At 36.0% G+C, this 17513-nt stretch overlaps 1 protein-coding gene across 2 annotated transcripts in view; it reads left to right on the top strand.

Annotated features, from left to right (window-relative positions):
* The window catches only part of FSD1L (fibronectin type III and SPRY domain containing 1 like), a 68173-nt gene that overhangs the window by 9167 nt on the left and 41493 nt on the right, over window positions 1-17513 (top strand). For both annotated transcript variants that reach the window (XM_028108834.2, XM_028108835.2), the window contains exons 2-4: window positions 8187-8282; window positions 10965-11096; window positions 15176-15277. In XM_028108834.2, the coding sequence (XP_027964635.1) occupies window positions 8187-8282; window positions 10965-11096; window positions 15176-15277 (330 nt within the window). The remainder of the gene's footprint in view (window positions 1-8186; window positions 8283-10964; window positions 11097-15175; window positions 15278-17513) is intronic.

Below are 17513 nucleotides of genomic sequence, written 5' to 3' on the forward strand. Positions count from 1 at the left end.
CTCAACATTTGAATTTGTCATCTTCACATATATTAAGCTAAAACCAGTAGAACTGTGCCATTTCAAATTTTGGAAGTCATCATGTTCTCACATGTATAAGATGATAGACTTGCTGTAGGGTTGCCCTTGTATCTGGCAGGGTGGTACATGTTACAATTTGTTGATCAGTTCTAGTTTTTACAATCTTGAAGTAAAATCTTAGTCTTTTTGGTGCCCTTAGATATTCTTTTCATGTACCTCTGATCTTTATTTTAGGTAGTACAGTGTAATAATTAAGAACAACAGACTCAGGAGTCAGACTGCCTTAATTTGAATCCAGGCTGCCACATTTTAGCACTGAGATCATGGGCAAACTATCATTTAACCTCTCTGTACCTCAGCTTCCAAATTAGAAAATGGGGCTAATAATAGTATCCTACTTCACAGGACTCTTGAGAGGATTAAATGAACTAATATATGTAAAGAGCTTAAAATGGTGCTTGGCACTTAAGAATACAAAAGTGTTATTTATTATTTTGCTTGGAGACTATTGTGCTTTTACTTTATATGATTTATTGTGACTATAAGCATAACATTAAGCTATGCTCCTTTGAAGAGGGTACCTCATGCCTTGTACATCCCAGCATCCTAGATTTTTGCTCCATTCCATGGGAATGATTACAGTTGTGCTTGGCTGGGGTGTATACTCCCCCCACCCTTACTTTTTTTGGTTTTTGTTAGCATAGCACTTACCTTAGCCTATTTCCCTAGTCACGTAATTGACAGGCCCAATCTTGATATAGTAGTTTTATTTTTGAGATCCTGGTAACTGTGGTTCTTGACCAAAGGATAATGGCTGAGATTGCCTGTGCACCTTCCTTTGGAGATACATGTCCTATATATTTTACTGTGATCCAGCAGAATTGGTATTTGACAAAGCATATCTTCAGACCTATATCACCTAGAACCCTTAGTCATGGCCACCTGAAGTCTTGCAGAATATAATTATGTTGGAAGGTAATGGGAGACTTGAGGTCTGAGACGAAATCTGAGACTCTTGTAGGCATCCTTTCACATTGATAGAATCCCACAGAGCAGATGTCTTCCTTCATCATCAGGGTTTTATAATAACTGAGGCTAATATATATCACACTGAGCTCATTCCATAAATGCGTTTTTGGAACTTGTCTTAATGATGGAACTTTTTTTTTTTTAAGATTTTATTTATTTATTTATTTGACAGAGAGAGACACAGCGAGAGAGGGAACACAAGCAGGGGGAGTGGGAGAGGGAGAAGCAGGCTTCCCGCAGAGCAGGGAGCCCGATGCGGGGCTGGATCCCAGGACCCCGGGATCATGGCCTGAGCCGAAGGCAGACGCTTAACGACTGAGCCACCCAGGTGCCCCAGTGATGAAACTTCTTTTAACAATACATCATGTATATGTTTTAGAACAGTGCTTATAGGCAGAGGAACTGATGATAGGTGTGAGGGTTCCCAGGTGGGAAACAAGGCATTTTAGAAATAAGGCTATGCAGCTGGAATGCAGCAAGGAAGAGGAAATCTGGTGTGAGTTGAAGCAGGAGAGGTAGGCAGTGGGAAGATCATGCAGCGTTTTACAGATTATGTAAGGTTGTGTTAACAGGTCATGTTAAAGATTTTCAGTTTTATCCAAGGACCAGTGGAAAGCCATTGAAGACCAACTATTAAGCAGGAAGAGTGATGCTATCATATTATTCTAGCTGCAGTATACAGAACTGGTTATTGGGGAGAAAGAATGGATCACAAGCCAGTTAAGTTTTACAGGCGTAGAAGTTGAGATATGATATTGACTTGTACTAAGATAGTAGTAGTGATTATAGAACTATGTAGGAGGTAGAATCCACAGGACTTGGTGACTACACGTAGAGAACAAATGAAAGGAGAGGATGTAATGATGATGGCCTAGTTTCCGATTTTGCAGCTAGTACCACCATTTGCAGAGATAGAACACTAGAGAAGGGCTCAGGTTTAGTGGGGGACATTATGACATGTTGAGTTTTGAACTGCTTGTGAGACATCCAAGTGGAGATTCCAAGTAAGCAGTTGGATGAAAATGGTCTGGAGCTCAGAAGAGAGGCTCTGTATCTAATGGTGCTCCGATTATGCAGAGCTTACATTACATTCATTGAGGCTTTTGGCTTTGTGCTTCCTCCTCAACTTCTTTATCATTGCTGTGTCTCCATTATAAAAGCTATTGATTAATTGTGGAGGCCCTAAAGGAATAAAGTGGGGTAGAAAACAAAAAGGATTATGTATCTTTTAATTCTTTTTTGTCTCTTTCTCTAAGTTTCTGAATATAGATATCCTGCCCTGGCATGTTGCCTGCCATATTTAGAAAACACTTTAACAAAATTATGTTGGATTTGATACCTATTCAGCTAGCCTCCTGCTGCATACCTTTTATATATTAGGCACACACTATCCCTGTATACACCTCTTCTCTGAGTCCTACCACCTACAGAAAACTTTAGCCGCATAGCACATACACAAGCTGGAGTTAAGTTTCAGAACTCACTTCATGGAATCCTAATCCTTTAGTTTTTATAAGTTTTGGTATTGGTGGTGGTACTTAAATATTTTGGTTACTTGCAGTTTGTTTTCTAGTTCTGCTCAGCTCCAAGTTCCTTAGTTTTTTCTGTCTTCATGCCATTTTCACCCTTAGTCTAGCCAGTCCCTGTTCTTGTGAGGACCAGAATGGTTGAAGCCCTGGTCCCCTTGATAATTTATTTCTCATCTCTTCCTGATGGACTTCCACTATAGGAGAATACTAAATGTGAGTTCTTAATTATAGTCTTTTGCAACTGATCATTCTCTCCAGATAAAAGGGCAAGTGGCTTCAGAGCTTCTGGAGCCCTTCAGCAGTCTATCCTCACAGAACTTTCAGGATACCTTCCTTTCTTCTTAGAAAAGCTTAGGGTAGAGGCAACACTTCATCTATATTAGCTATCAAGGTCACATTGGTTGCTTTGGGTTCTGACTCTTAGTCATCTGGATGATCGTTTCTTCTGCAGCCATGTTTTTTCTTTTTTTAAAAGATTGTATTTATTTATCTGAGAGAGAGAGCACGTGAGAGAGTGAGCATGGGGGGGCAGGGCAGAGGGAGAGGGAGAAGCAGACTCCCTGCTGAGCAAGATCACTACCTGAGCGGGAGGCAGACAGACGCTTAACTGACTGAGCCACCCAGGTACACCACTGCAGCCATGTTTTCTAATACATTTGGTAGCTGTTAAAATACAGGTGACCTTAAATGCTGAGGCTCCAAAGCCCTCTACAGCTGGCTTGTCCATTTGTATAGCATCTCAGTGGTGTATATTACAGCAAAGGCTCCAAAGCTCTCCTTACCTAGAGATTGGAGTAACACCTCCACCCTGAGAATCTCAGACTTCAGTCTTTGTTACTTTGGCAGTAAGGTAAGCTGTTTTTCTCAGGATGTGGGCCCTTTATTTAGGTGTTCCATGGTAGACCCTCATTGTGTACTAGAACTCCCAGTGAAGTGCAAAATGTGAACCTTAAAGCATTTTCTCTGCAAAGAATGAGATATTTCCCTGAAATAGTATATCAGCCTTTAAAGACCTTTCCTTCCCCACTACTTTCCGGGGGAGTATGGTATTTTTAAAGCCTTAGGTAATTCATATAGAATACCATTACTCCAAAAGCTTTAACGCACAGATCATAGGGTTTCTTTCCAGAAATACTGCCAATGACACTTCATAGGCCAATACAAATTGAGAAAGGTCATTTTTCATTTTCTGGTGCTAGCAGAATTTTGAATGAATGAAAGGGGAATAGTCTTTACCTTTAGATTTTTTTTAAATAGTCTTTACCATAAGATTAACTGTAATCTCAGGGTATTATATCTTGGAGGTATGGAGCAGTACCATACACGAAGGATCCTGATGATTAAGTTTGTGTAACTTATATGTCAGCTGTCTTCAGGTGCAGCTTTGTTTTTGTCAGATACCAACCTTGACATGGACTTTTAAGTTTTTTCCAACCAAAACCAATGAGCAGTATAAGTTTTACAGGAGAGAAGAGTAGCTTTCTCTTGTTATGGTATTAGAGGGATCCTGAAAGAGCTGCTTATGCCTTGGTTTGTTTTTGAAAGGTGCTAATATTATAATATTACTTTTCCATTTCTAAAGGTAATATTTACATAAATAAAAACAGAAATTAGTGAAATTCTGGTAAAGGAATTTGGTTGTAACATTTTAGCTTGTATTCACATGCAGCTATTATAATTCAGGAATCTGGCATATGGCAAACATATATAGAAATTCTGGTATTCCAGGAATAAAATTCAGAAAGCTTTTGTTTATTATTAACTGCAAATTAAGCAGATCTATATAGGCTCTTTGCCCTGTCCCAATCTTAGAAACATATGGACTGTTTGGATAGTTTAGGCCTCTAAAGCTATGTCAAGTATGGTAGCTTTGAGCCCCATTTGGTTATTGAGCACTGGAAATGTGACTCATTTGAATTGAGATGTACTGTAAGTGTAAAATACACATCAAATTTTGAAGACCTAGTACCAAAAAGGAGGGAAAGAAGGAATTTGGTAATTGTTAAATTTTGATTACATGTTGAAATAATATTTTGAATCAGTTGGGTTAGGTAAAATACTAAAATTAAGTTCACTTAAGTTTTACTTTTTTGATGTGGCTACTGTTTGGCCCTCACTATATTTCTGTTGAATGTTGCAATTGGTAAAGGCTGTATTCTTCCCTCTAACATTACTGTGAGAACAGAGTCTAGTAACTTTCAGTAGGTGGGTAATGTTTTTTTTTTTTTTAAGATTTATTTATTTGAGAGAGAGAACAAGTGGGGGGAGGGGCAGAGGGAGAAGCAGACTCCCTGCAGAGCAGGGAACCTGACTTGGGACTCAATCCCAGGCCCCTGGGATCATGACCTGAGCTGAAGGCAGACGCTTAACCAGCTAAGCCACCCGGGCACCCCAGTAAGTAGGTAACTCTTAAAAGTATAAAGGATTTAGCTTGAAAACTTTAATAAAAATTAGAGCATTTAGATGTTTTTGACTATACCCAGTAAATAGCAGGGAGCTTTAAAATGGTAGGAGGCTTCTCATTAAAATGTTTGGAGCTTAGGGGCGCCTGGGTGGCTCAGTCGGTTAAGCGACTGCCTTTGGCTCAGGTCATGATCCTGGAGTCCCGGGATCGAGTCCCACATCGGGCTCCCTGCTCGGCGGGGAGTCTCCTTCTCCCTCTGACCCTCTTCCCTCTCGTGCTCTCTCTCTCTCATTCTCTCTCTCTCAAATAAATAAATAAAATCTTTAAAAAAAAAAATGTTTGGAGCTTAGAGGTTACCTAGCTAAGACAAATAGGCTTTAGCTATCTCCAAAGAATTTTTGCTGCAGAATTCCCGAAATACAGAGTTTGTTACTAAATTTAGACAAAAAATAAAAGTGGAAAGCTGTTTTGTACTAGGGAGGTTTTTTGGGTTGTTTTGTTTTGGTTCTGAACTAGTTCTGCCTTTTTTGTATACCAGTGCTTCACAGTTTTTTTGTGAAATTTCCTTCAGTGTTTATTGAACTCACATATATCCTGGTGATTGAAATTTAGTTATTGAGTTGAATTCATTGGGCCTAACTCCTCCTTTTCATGGGATAAAATTTCTCCTAGAAGACTCTTCATTTTTCCTTTGAAGTTCACGAGTATGCTTAGCACTGGACAGAGCTTAACCTCAAGCAATGATTCTCTATTATGGAAATTCTAACAGTTTTATGTCATGAAGAGTCTTAGCAAACCAAAATTTTAAAAGAATATATAATTTATTGTGTGGATATTTCATATGATGGGCAAATTGGTTAGACTTAGAGACAGTATTCTAAAGAGGTAAACTGCATGGATTTTGGAGGCAGAGCTTAATTTTTACCTTCCTAGCAGTTACTACCATTTTCTCATCTGTACCATATGGATGTGGACCCCTGCCATTAGGAGGGATAAAAGGGGAGGCAGCTATAGTCTGTTTACCAAAAAGAGCCTAGTCTCTTTTTTTCTTTTCTTTTTTAAAGATTTCTTTATTTTAGAGAGAGAGAGCAGGCAATGAGAGCAAGAATCAGGGGGCAGAGGGAGAGGGGGAGAGAGAATCCCAAGCAGACTCCCGCTGAGCCCGACTCGGGGCTCGATTTCATGACCCCAAGATCATGACCTGAGCTGAAATCTAGAGCCAAATGCTCAACTGAGAGAGCCCAGTCTTAATTGAAGCTTACTCTACACAGTCTAATGATTGTGCAGAACCATTTTTACTCTTCCGTTGTGTTTTTAAATATATATAGAACCTACCTTGGATGAATAACTGGAAGACTAAGTCCACTGCCCTCCTTTTCTACATCTCTGTACTACCATTCTTGCCCCTACAACTATGCCCACTCCTGCCCCAAGTCCCAGCTTCATTCTGCCCCTCTGCTGGTTGTCTTTGTATTCAGATCTTGGTGCACCTGTTTCTGGGAGGAACACCAACAGGATAAACAGCTAACTCTTGGTGTTAATCTTCTTTCATAGCATAATTTCATTGTATTATTAAACTAAAATACCACCAGTGGTGAGGATGGGAAGAAATAGTATGGGTAAGTGAATACAGCAGAGAGCCCTAGGCAGCCTCAGGGATGATGATAATACCTCCTTATCTCCAGGGATTCTTGTGAGAATTAAATGAGAACTGTTGTGATTATTTTTAATTTTTTACTACTCTAATGCCTTATGAACATTTATTAAAATATTATCCCTTTATCAGTTTATTTCCTGAGCTCTTTATGTATAGCTGTTTATCAATGTCCGATTATATTTTGAGGAGAACCTTTATCACAAAATCTTATAGGACATTATTAAAATATTTACACTTGTAAGTGCTTACAGAAACAAGGCTTGTGCTTCTGGGAAAATTATAAAATACAAGTACTTGCATTTGAATTTTACTGAGAATACAAGTACCTTGTATGGATTTTGCTATTACTACCCATTAAGAGTTACTGAACAACTAGACCTATGCTGTCCAATATGACAGTACTTGTCCCACATGTGACTCTAAAACGTGAAAATAATTAAAGTTAAAAACAATAAACTCAGTTCCTCAGTTCTGTCTACATTTCAAGAGCTCATTAGCTTCATATAGCTATTGACTACCATTTTGGACAGCCTATATAGGATATATCCATCATAGCAGAAAATTTTATTGTACAGCACTGAGCTAGAGAGTATGGGAAGATTAAATAACCAAGTGTTTTATTTAAATAGGAAGCACTATCAAAAAGTCTGAGGTATTTGCTACAAAAATTACTTATTTATTATGGTTTTACAGAATCTGTAAATATTGCAATGAATATTATAATTTTAGCTACAAGTTTATTATCTACTTTCATATTTCTTTTTTATTGTTATGTTAATCACCATATATTACATCATTAGTTTTTGGTACAGTGTTCCATGATTCATTGTTTGTGTATAATCTACTTTCATATTTCTAAAGTGTTTTTTATTTTTATAAATAAATAAAATGTCAACTTTTACTGCCTCTTTGTTTTTCTTCCTTATAGCCTAATATCATATTAGAAAGTTCCATTTGTTTTTGCAGCATTTAAGGATTTGGTTTTATTCCTTGGCCCTGGCCCTATGATCTAAAATAATACTATTAGTATTAAGTAATATATTTTTTTAAATTATTTTTTCTTTTTGCTGCTCTGGGTGAGTTCCGTTGTTTTTTTTTTTTTCTTTTTTTAAAGATTTTATTTATTTGAGAGAGAGAGAATGAGAGAGAGAGAGAGCACATGAGAGGGGGGAGGGTCAGAGGGAGAAGCAGGCTCCCTGCTGAGCAGGGAGCCTGATGTGGGACTCGATCCCAGGACTCCAGGACCATGACCCGAGCCGAAGGCAGTTGCCTAACCAACCGAGCCACCCAGGCACCCAGTATTAAGTAATATTGATCATCTTCAGTACGAAAGGTATGGTGGTGATTAAATTGTGCCCTAGGAATAAGAGGTGGTAAAACAGTACAGATACATACCCCATCTTTTGTAATTATAGGCCTTTGGAAATTTAACAATGAGAAGCTTTACCTTTCTCCTCTTATATGGTTTGTTTAGAGAATTGTTACGGTTTATAATTCTCTTATTAAAATATCATAATGCTAAGTGTTTTTCTTGTTTTAATCCTAGGAAGCTCTACAAAGGATCATTTCAACCCTGGCAAATAAAAATGACGAAATTCAGAACTTTATTGATACACTAAATCAAACACTAAAAGGAGTTCAGGTATTAATCTTTTTAAAAATGTTTGTGTAATATGTCACAATGAATGATTGTTGGGCCAAATCAGAAGTATAAATATACTACATCAACTCTAGATTATAAATTAAAGGAGGTGAGAGTAAGGTTTTTATTTTCTTTATTTATTTAAATGCATGAGCTTTTTTTTTTTTTAAGATTTTATTTGAGAGAGAGCATGCACGCACAAGTGGAGGGGAAGGACAGAGGGAGAGGGAGAAGCAGACTTCTGGCTGAGAAGGGAGTCTGATGTGGGGCTGGATCCCAGGACTCTGGGATCATGATCTGAGCCGAAGGCAGACGCTTAACCAACAGCCATCCAGGCGCCCGCCTCAGGAGTAAGGTTTTTTTTTTTTTTTTTTTTTTTATTGTTATGTTAAAGGAGTAAGGTTTTTAAAAGGTAGATAAATAAAAATGTTTTCCTTACTATTTCTGTACTGTCAATGGAAAGTCAAATAGTAAAGAAAGAAGAAGACTGCAATAGTAGTTGGTAGGGAATATTATAGTGCTCACTTTTGACCCTTTCCATTGTAGATTTGTCTTTTGTAATTCTAATTAAGAACAAATTATATTTTTTAGAGTACTGGGAAGTTAACCATTTCTTTTACAATAAACAGTGGAAAGAAAATGTGGATGGTAAGAGGTCTGCTTATAGAACTGGAAGAAAGTAAAAAATAAAGTGCCCTAATGAGAAGGAGGAATACTTAAGGAAATGGCCCCAGGTTTGGGGAGATAATCCATACTGTATGTAATCAAATGTTGATGAATATGCCTTAGTGAATTTAATGGTCATTTTTTGGTGAAGTAAACAAGATTTATAGGATACTTGTTGACAGTAAATCCTTTTCTGTGGTTTTTGTTTGAACCTAGGTTATTGCCTGGGTCTTGGCCTGTTAAACCGTATGGTCCTTGTATTTCCTTTATTTCTGAATTTGTTGTAATTGATTAGTTGATTAAGATCTTCACCACTTTAACTGTCTTTCCCAAACTTTTTACTAGAAAATTTGGTGAATCTATGAATCCAATGTCTTTAAATAAACAAAGCTAGTTGTCCTAAGGCTTATATATAAGAGAATCATCACATTTGACATCTGGAAAAAGAGACTGTGAGCTAGCCCAAACTATTTTTCTGGTTAATAAATTATTAGTATTCTACCTTAGAATCCAGAAAAAAAATAGAGGGGGAATTTAGCTTCATTCTTGTTCCTGGAGATGGGAGCATAAGAGGTAGTAGGCAAGAGATTGTAAGGATGTGCCCATTGGTTTGAGTAGTCCATTCTCTTTTTACTGATGAGTAACCTGAGGTCCAGGAATTTAAGTGGCTTGTCCGAGGTCACACTGTTACTAAGTGGTTAATGTGAGATTTGACTTAGGTCCTTTGCCTACCAGACTGCACATTTCTTTATCACTGCAAGTCAATTAGTAAAATGATTAACACCACTTTTGGTAAGACTCCAGTGAGGTGATGTCTGGCTTTTTTAAAAATTATAAGCGAAAGGGACACCTGGGTGGCTCAGTCGTTAAGCTTCTGCCTTTGGCTCAGGTCATGATCCCAGGGTCCTGGGATCGAGCCCCGCATCGGGCTCCCTACTCTTCTGGAGAGTCTGCATCTCCCTCTCCCACTCCCCTGCTTGTGTTCCCTCTCTCACTGTATCTCTCTCTGTCAGATAAATAAAGTGTTTTTAAAAAATTATAAGCAAAAGATTGGTTTATGTTATTACAGTAGATTGTACATATTAGTTCTCTTAACCAGTGCCAGTTCTCTGAATTGAATGATTCATCTAAATTGAAAAATGCCTAACATAATTTCTTCTGTGTCATAATTGCTGCAAGTGTGGATATTGCTTATCTAGAGATTTCACACATATTTGAAGTTATTGTTGAAATACCAGCATCTTGCTTAATTGAGGCAGTGAGGAACTCTGGGAAGTCAGCAGGCTTGAAATGCTTTATTGATTCTACCTCCGGTAACTAGTTGTGTGGCTTGGGGCAAGTCACCTTTCTGTATTTTAACTCCTAAAATTTAGGAGTTTGACTACAAATTCTAGTCAGATGACTTCTGAGGTTCTTTTGAGCACTAAAATTCAGTGTTTGATAAATCTCTTAGGTCCAATAAGGAATTGCTTGGTCTTTTAAGTTCTGTATATCTTGTGTAAATGCACTGTTTTAGACAACCTGAAAGATTTTAAGATTTCACAAAATTAGCCCCATCCCTGTATGTGCACACTATTCTTCAGTTATGGAATCAAAATCTCTGGAATACTTTATTAAAATGCACCATCGATGATTCTGATGCACAACAAGGGTCACGAACCACTGGCTTAGGGTCTGCCTTGGAACCTGAAGGTTTGGACAAGTTGGCAACCGTAAAACCACCTTTCACGTTGTCTTGTGGAAACAGTGTTCCAAAAGGTGAAAAGAATATGGGCTAGTCCATAAAAAGCTGCTTAACTCATAGCATAACTGAGATAGTGCTGTCAGCATTAGCAGCCAGCTTCTAGGGTTTACCTGTTTTTAAAGCCTTTGTCACATACTAGAATTTTGTTGTTTATATGATTTTAGCCTGAGGTAGTTTATACTGTGAATCTGTTTTCTCCTTTGCTAAGCATATCTTTCAGTTTTCCAGTGTTTGACAGCTTCGGTAAAATCATTGTTTTGTTTATTAAACAGGAAAATTCTTCTAACATACTTTCTGAGTTAGATGAAGAATTTGATAGTTTATATTCTATTTTGGATGAGGTGAAAGAAAGTATGATTAACAGTATCAAGCAGGAACAAGCTCGTAAGTCACAAGAGTTACAGGTGAGATCATTTAACATATTTAAATATGAATAATTTTAGTCTATTTAATACTTGATTTATTGACAGCAAAAATCAGTGAATTTCTGTGAATAACTACTTTTATCTTCTAGAAAAATGATTATTAACTTTGTTTTGGTTATAGATATCTTTTTTTTTCTTAATTGTGATAAAAACCCAAGATTTACCCTTATAACCATTTTTAAATGTACAGTTCAGTACTGTTAACTCTGTTAACATTTTTGTGTAACAGATCTCTAGAACTTTTTATCTTTTAAAACTGAAACTCTATACCCATTGAACAACAACTTCCTCTTTGCCCCTTACCCCACACCTGGCAAACACCAATGTGTTTCCATGATTTTGATTATTCCAAATACCTCATATAAGTGGAATTATTCAGTATTATGGCTCAGGTCATGGTCTCAGGGTTCTGGGGTTGAGCTCCGCATCAGGCTCTCCACTCAGCGGTGAGTCTGCTTCTCCTTCTCCCTCCTGTGATCTCTCTTGCTTTCATTCTCTCTCAAATAAATAAATAAAATCTTTAAAAAAAAATAAACTGAGATGTGACCTATAACATTATGTCAGTTTTAGATGTACAACGTAATATTTTAGTTTTTATACATATTGCAAAATGACCACCAGACTAAGTCTAGTTGACATCCATCGCCACACATAGTTACACGTTTTTTTCTTGTGATGAGAACTTTTAAGATCTACTCTTTTTTTCTGAGGCTGTTCACAAATTATTGCTTTAAATTGTTTGTCATATATTTTTTTTCATCAGTTGCAGATAACACCCAGTGCTCGTTACATCAGGTGCCCTCCTTAATGCCCATCACCTGATTATCCCTTTCCCCCACTCACCTCCCCTTCAGCAACTCTCAGTTTGTTTCTTATAGTTGAGAGTCCCTTATGGTTTGCCTCCCTCTCAATTTTCATCTTATTTTATTTTCCCTTCTTTTCCCTTATGTTCATCTGTTTTGTTTCTTAAATTCCACATATGAGTGAAATCATATGGTATTTGTCTTTCTCTGACTGACTTATTTTGCTCAGCACAATACCCTCTAGTTCCATCCACATCATTGCAGATGGCAGGGTTTCATTGTTTTTGATGGCTGAGTAATATTCCACATCTTTTTTATCCACTCATCTGTCAGTGGACATCTGGGCTCTTTCCATAGTTTGGCTGTTGTGGACATTGATGCTATAAACATTGGGGTGCACGGGCCCCTTCGAATTACTCTGTCTGTACCCTTTGGATAAATACCAAAAGTGCAATTGCTGGGTCATAGGGTAGTTCAATTTTTAACTTTTTGAGGAACCTCCATACTGTTTTCCAGAGTGGCTGCACCAGTTGGCATTCCCACCAACAGCGTAAGAGGGTTCCCCTTTCTACACATCCTTGCCGACATCTGTTGTTTGCTGAGTTGTTAATTTTAGCCATTCTGAGTGGTGTGAGGTGGTATCTCATTGTGGTTTTGATTTGCATTTCCCTGATGCTGAGTGGTGTTGAGCATTTTTTCATGTTTCTCTTGGCCATTTGTATGTCGTCTTTGGAGAAATGTCTGTTCATGTCTTCTGCCCATTTCTTGACTGGATCATTTGTATTTTGGGTGTGGAGTTTGATAAGTTAAGTTCTACTTTCTTAGCAATGTTTAAATATACAGTACAATAGGAGCACCTGGCTGGCTCAGTTGGTAGAGCATTCGACTCTTGGACTTGGGGTCTTGAGCTCAAGTCCCACAATGGGCCTAGAGCTTACTTTAAAAAATATATACAGTATAGTATTAATTCTTTTCACCATGCTGTATATTACATCCCTAGGACTTATTTTATAACTGGAAATTTGTACCTCTTGACCACCATCACCCATTCATCCATATTTTTAAATTTTTTGGTAGTAGCGATCTTAATGGGTGTGAGATGATACTGTTTTTAAGTGGTGCCTGCAAAGATGTTAGGACCATCTTCTCTTCCTGTATCATCATTTGAGATCTTCATTTTTTCCAGTGATTCCACTGTTTTCTTTTTTCCTTTTTTTTATTGTACATCTAATTATCCTTTATAACTCTTAATACTTGCTTCTCAATGCCACAAAAATTTTGGCAATTTTTTTTTCATAGGAATAGTGATCTAGGGGAGATGAAGTGTTATTGAGATGACAGTAGGCTGCAAAGTAAGACTGAGTTGTTGAAATATAAGCTTAGCGAACATAACTTCATTGTTGTGTTATGATTCAAAGGAAAAGCTAGGATGGCATCAGCCTAATGGTAATTCAAACCATAAAGCTTTTTTGGGATAGTTTAAAAACCAAATATTAAAAAGAATCACAACTTGGCTACCAATGCCATTTCTTTCTTTAGTTGGAGACAGTAGAACATCTCTGTTCTTTTGGGTTCATAAACTTGATAGCATGTTGTTTTCATTAAAATTTTATCACTCTAAATAACTGACAACTTACTGCTCTTTAAATTGTATTCCTTTATATCATTTTTTTAAACTTTTCCTCTTGACTTGAAAGCAGATTCATAGCATTTTCTTTCTTTTTTTTCTTTTTTAAAGATTTTATTTGAGAGAGAGAGAGAGAGAGCATACCCGCAGGGGGAGGGACAGAGGGAGAGGGAGAAGCAGACTCCCCGCTGAGCAGGGAGCCCCATATGGGGTTCGATCCCAGGATCCTGAGATCATGACCTCAGCCAAAGGCAGACGGTAAACCAGCTGAGCCACCAGGTGCGCCCATAGCATTTTCTTAGAATAAGATATTTTATCTTAAACTTTGACCTCAGATTGGATTCTTTCACTTTAATAGTTTTTTGAGATATATTGCTTATTTTTTTTTGTTATTTTTTACTTTAATATACTACATTAACTTAGTCTCCCCTCGTGATCCTCTGTAGACCATTTGTAGCTACCATTTTGTTCTCAGTGATTTTGCTTAAACTTTTCATAAAGCTCTTATACAAATGGGGTATTTCAAATAGTGGTTTGTTAATTATTCTTTGGAACTCATAAGAGGAATACTAGGAATAGTAGTATTTTTAGGAAATTGTGGTTAGGTTCTTAGAATAACACATGAAAACCTATTTTAACCCAAAATATGGCAAAACTGTTCTCCTTTTCCAGAGATATAACACATCCAGAAACCAATAAAATGAGCCATAATTTATCCTTACTGCTGATCTTAAGGGATACCTAAGTAGATTTGAATATGGAATAGATAGTAGTAAATAGATATTAATATTCTGAAGAAGAACTTTGGGTACATTAAAAAACTTAGATGTTTCTATGTTTAAAGGTATCACTAACAATATTTTTGCATGACTGGGCTTAATTTTAGACCACAGATGATAGAGTGACAGATAACTGAATAAGAAAGACGACTGGTACGTGAAATTAATACATTACTATAACAGGGCACATCACTGTAACAGTTACTATCTTTTGTTCCTCTTTATTCTTTTTGAAATCTTGGCACTTGCATTTGTGATTCCTATGTTACCCAATTTTGGAAACTATAAATTAGCATTTATGGTAGTATGTATTACTTGAGTAATATGATGAATGGAGTACTAAAATTGTGTTCAACTGTATGTACCTGTAACTTGATTCATAAACTTTCGTTTAAATTGTGAAATATCATCAAGAAACCTAATCTTCATTTATAGAGGATGTTGTCTGCAGATGGATTATTTTGATATTTTAATTTAAATTGTTGATAGTTAAAAAAAAATTGTTGATGGATTTCTGACAGCCCTGATTGAGAAAAATCTTTAAGTAAATTTGACCTGAACTATTTATAATTGCTTTATTTTGTGTTGTGTTTTTAAATGATGACTGTATCTGTATCTGTATGCAATTAAGCTATTTTGGACAAATTATGGAAAGATGTTAAGTACAATATAAAGGACAGTTAAAATTTGTTACATATATGACTAGTCAATATGTTACTTTAATAGCTCCCTAAAATATTTTTTGTTCAATTTTTTCTATTAAAATTGTAAGTTCATTATAACAGTATATATTTAAGGTTCTCATGGAAATAGGAAATTTTATTTTAAAGATTTATTATTGTTTTTTAGAGTCAGCTCAGTCAATGTAATAATGCCTTGGAGAACTCGGAAGAACTACTAGAATTTGCAACACGGTCACTAGATATAAAGGAACCTGAAGAATTTTCAAAGGTATAAAAAAACCAGCCAAAAAACCTAAACTAACCACTTAAATAGGAGAGGCTTATTTTAAAAAATGATGTTTTCCCTTTCAATTTTGGATTTATTAAGTCATTTCTAATAAAAAAAGTCTCCGTATTTCTTAAGTAAAATGCTGTCTATTCATTTATTACAAAGTGGACACCTGGATGTATGTGTTTTTAGGGTCATGAACAAGTTATTTAATTTCTTTTTAATGCTTTATTCAGATGAATCAAGTTGTTTTCCTTTTCAGTTACATTCCTATTGGTCATTTATTTTAAGGGTACTTGTGTATTTTAGCTGAGTCATACCTTTGTTATAAATATTTCATGACTAAGGAAAGAAGATTACTAATTGCTATTAACATTCTTAAAAATCTAGTTTTGTATTCTTTCCTTCTTTGAGCTGATTGGGAAAACATCACTTGATGCTTATGAGCACTGTAACCTAGTGAAGTTTGCTATTAAATTTATTATTAAATGTCCCACTGTTTAGTGTAATTGTTTGAATGTTTTACTAAAATATGAAAATGTAGGTTCTTATTTGAAGGGTATGTTTGGTATGAAGTATAAAAAGTAGAATAATAAGACTGGTAATGTTTTAAGCTAAATCCTGGTATTTAAGAGATTCTGAATTCTAGATTCTAATTTTTATTTTAACTAGAGTCATTTTTAAATGATTACCAAATTATGAAATCAAATCTCTATTTGATGTAGAATATATTAAAAAATGGTGTGAGAGATGTGGCAGCTTGAGCTATATAATTAGGAAAATATATACTGTGTAGTAATCTTAGCAAGATAAGATATTTGAGTCTGATATTAATTTCTTGGTCTTTGTGGACTATGTGGTGAACTTCATTAGTGTTAGAAAAGTGGCTTTATAATCCATTTGTGTTCATCTAATACTTTCATGATTTTTCTGTGAACTTGAAGGTAGAAAAATCTTCCTTGAGAAGATAACATTTGGTAGCTTACATCCCTACATTCTGAAAATGAATTTTAAAAATTGGTTCCTTTTAATGAAATGAATCAAAACAAAAGTTCTTTTGCTACAAATCCATGAACTAATTAATCCTTGAATTTAGAGGTAGATTGTAAGTAGGTTCATCTTTGCACTTCGTAGGACTTGCTATATATAGGAATTATGAGGAAAATGTATCATAATTTAAGTAATTTAGAAGATAGATATCCATCACCTATTCAGAGGACTTTTATGGGATAACCTCAAATATCTGGAACATAAGCAAAAAAACAGAGAAAGTAAAAAATATCTGAGTCATCAAAATTAGTGTCATAGAGTTCATGGGCAGGAATTCATGTTCTTTTTTCATGATAGTTTCTCAGAATCTAGTGACTATTATATACATGGTGCTACTAAATTTTTAGTTTTTTCTTCAGTTTCCTTGTCATTAACAGAGTCCCCTTCTAGTGGAGTGGGGCAGCTGTTAATGACAGGCATAATCACAGCAGCAAGAATTAACTGCTGAGAGCCTGAGTGAGGAAGAAGACAGGAAAACCATAAAACATGGACAGAAGTACTCAAAAACAACTTGAATCCAGTTGCATTTAAGTAGGGATTGATGCTCGGAAAAACTGTGATCAAGTTTGTTTCTCCCAAGTTTCCCTTTCTATTATTTTCAGACCTCTCCCCTTCCTCTCAAAGGCTACCGTTTTCTCTCTTATCTTTGTCCTTTCCTGCTTTGTTAAAACTTTTTCCCAGCTGATTGTAAATTGGAAAGGTTCTGATAAAATAAATTACATTGTGGTTTAAACATATTTTCTCAATGTTCCATGTTGCTTCTTATTTTATATTTTTGGTTTTCCAGCATTTTGCAGTACTGCTTAATAGCTTAAACCATTTGGAAATGTGGTGAAATAATTATTTGTCAGTGTTACCTAACTAGAAATTGGAGTTTATTTTTCAAGAAAAATGCTTAACTGGGAGTTGTTTACAGTTATTTTCTTAGTACGTCCACACAGTATCCAAATAATGGTTTGATTCCAAGTCAAAAACCAAGTTCCCTTGCTTCGCCAGGTGCATGGACTATAGGCTTGCCTCAAAGACCAAATTGCTGACAGAATAGGGAAGATGATTTTGAAGATTAATTATTGGAATTTGAAGAATAATTATCTAGTATATTGTTAGATATTTGGAAAAAGAAATTCTTTTAAGGTGTACTGTTTATGAATATCCCATATTAAAGTGATTAAATCAGATTAATATG

Source organism: Eumetopias jubatus, unplaced genomic scaffold (genome assembly GCF_037043125.1).
Source record: "Eumetopias jubatus isolate StellerSeaLion01/CBP00866 unplaced genomic scaffold, mEumJub1_p1.0 scaffold_15, whole genome shotgun sequence".
Lineage (NCBI taxonomy): Eukaryota > Metazoa > Chordata > Mammalia > Carnivora > Otariidae > Eumetopias > Eumetopias jubatus.